This window comes from Wasmannia auropunctata, unplaced genomic scaffold, assembly GCF_000956235.1.
Source record: "Wasmannia auropunctata unplaced genomic scaffold, wasmannia.A_1.0 LD334385.1, whole genome shotgun sequence".
NCBI lineage: Eukaryota > Metazoa > Arthropoda > Insecta > Hymenoptera > Formicidae > Wasmannia > Wasmannia auropunctata.
The window spans coordinates 784,945-785,599 of record NW_012028505.1 but is presented as its reverse complement, the minus strand read 5'-3'; the positions used below and the strand labels follow the sequence as shown (position 1 = coordinate 785,599).

Below are 655 nucleotides of genomic sequence, written 5' to 3'. Positions count from 1 at the left end.
TTTATTACCACACAATTTTATTTTGTAATTTTTATATTCACGTGAAAATTCAACCTTAAATTCTTCTTGTAGTTCAGGTGGCATCGCATTCAAGAAGGTAAAAAGGGAGAAAATCGAACCTACCGAAAAAAAATTAATGCATATGTATTATTGATATCCATACAGATCGTAATTAATCGTAAAATATTATTATAAAAAATTGTAAAGCGGTAACATATAAAGAAATAATATAACTCAAATTTTGTGCAATGTGATAATTTTATAAGCATAAATTAATTGTTACACATTACTCAAGTAACTAACGTAACACTGTATCTGCATTTATCTCGGAAAAATTCATCTCCCGAAGACTGCAATGTTGAACGTTAAATCCGACATTTTCAAGTAGGATACTTTCAAGTAGGTCTTTTAAGTCCTCGTTAGGTAGAACCAAGTTAAAAAACGCCGTTAAATATTTCTTCGGATTCTGTATAAATGTAATAACAATAATTAACATTTTAACTGAAAAATGAAAACAAAAAAATTATGACGAGACAAAACGTATGAATAATATTTACCGGAATGTAAGACGCAAAACGGACATCTTGTTTAAAATTCTTCAATACTTCATATGCATCATGAGATAATAAAAAAAGTACGAAAATAGTTCCACCAG

At 28.2% G+C, this 655-nt stretch overlaps 1 protein-coding gene across 1 annotated transcript in view; it reads right to left on the bottom strand.

Moving 5' to 3' along the window:
* Positions 1–3: 3 nt before the first annotated feature.
* Positions 4–655, bottom strand: part of LOC105458719 — a gene marked incomplete at its 3' end in the record, with an annotated part of 1,942 nt that continues 1,290 nt past the window's right edge. The window contains exons 2-4 of the mRNA XM_011704237.1: positions 558–655; positions 304–466; positions 4–119 (exon numbers count right to left, since the gene is read on the bottom strand). Of these exons, the coding sequence (XP_011702539.1) occupies positions 4–119; positions 304–466; positions 558–655 (377 nt within the window). The remainder of the gene's footprint in view (positions 120–303; positions 467–557) is intronic.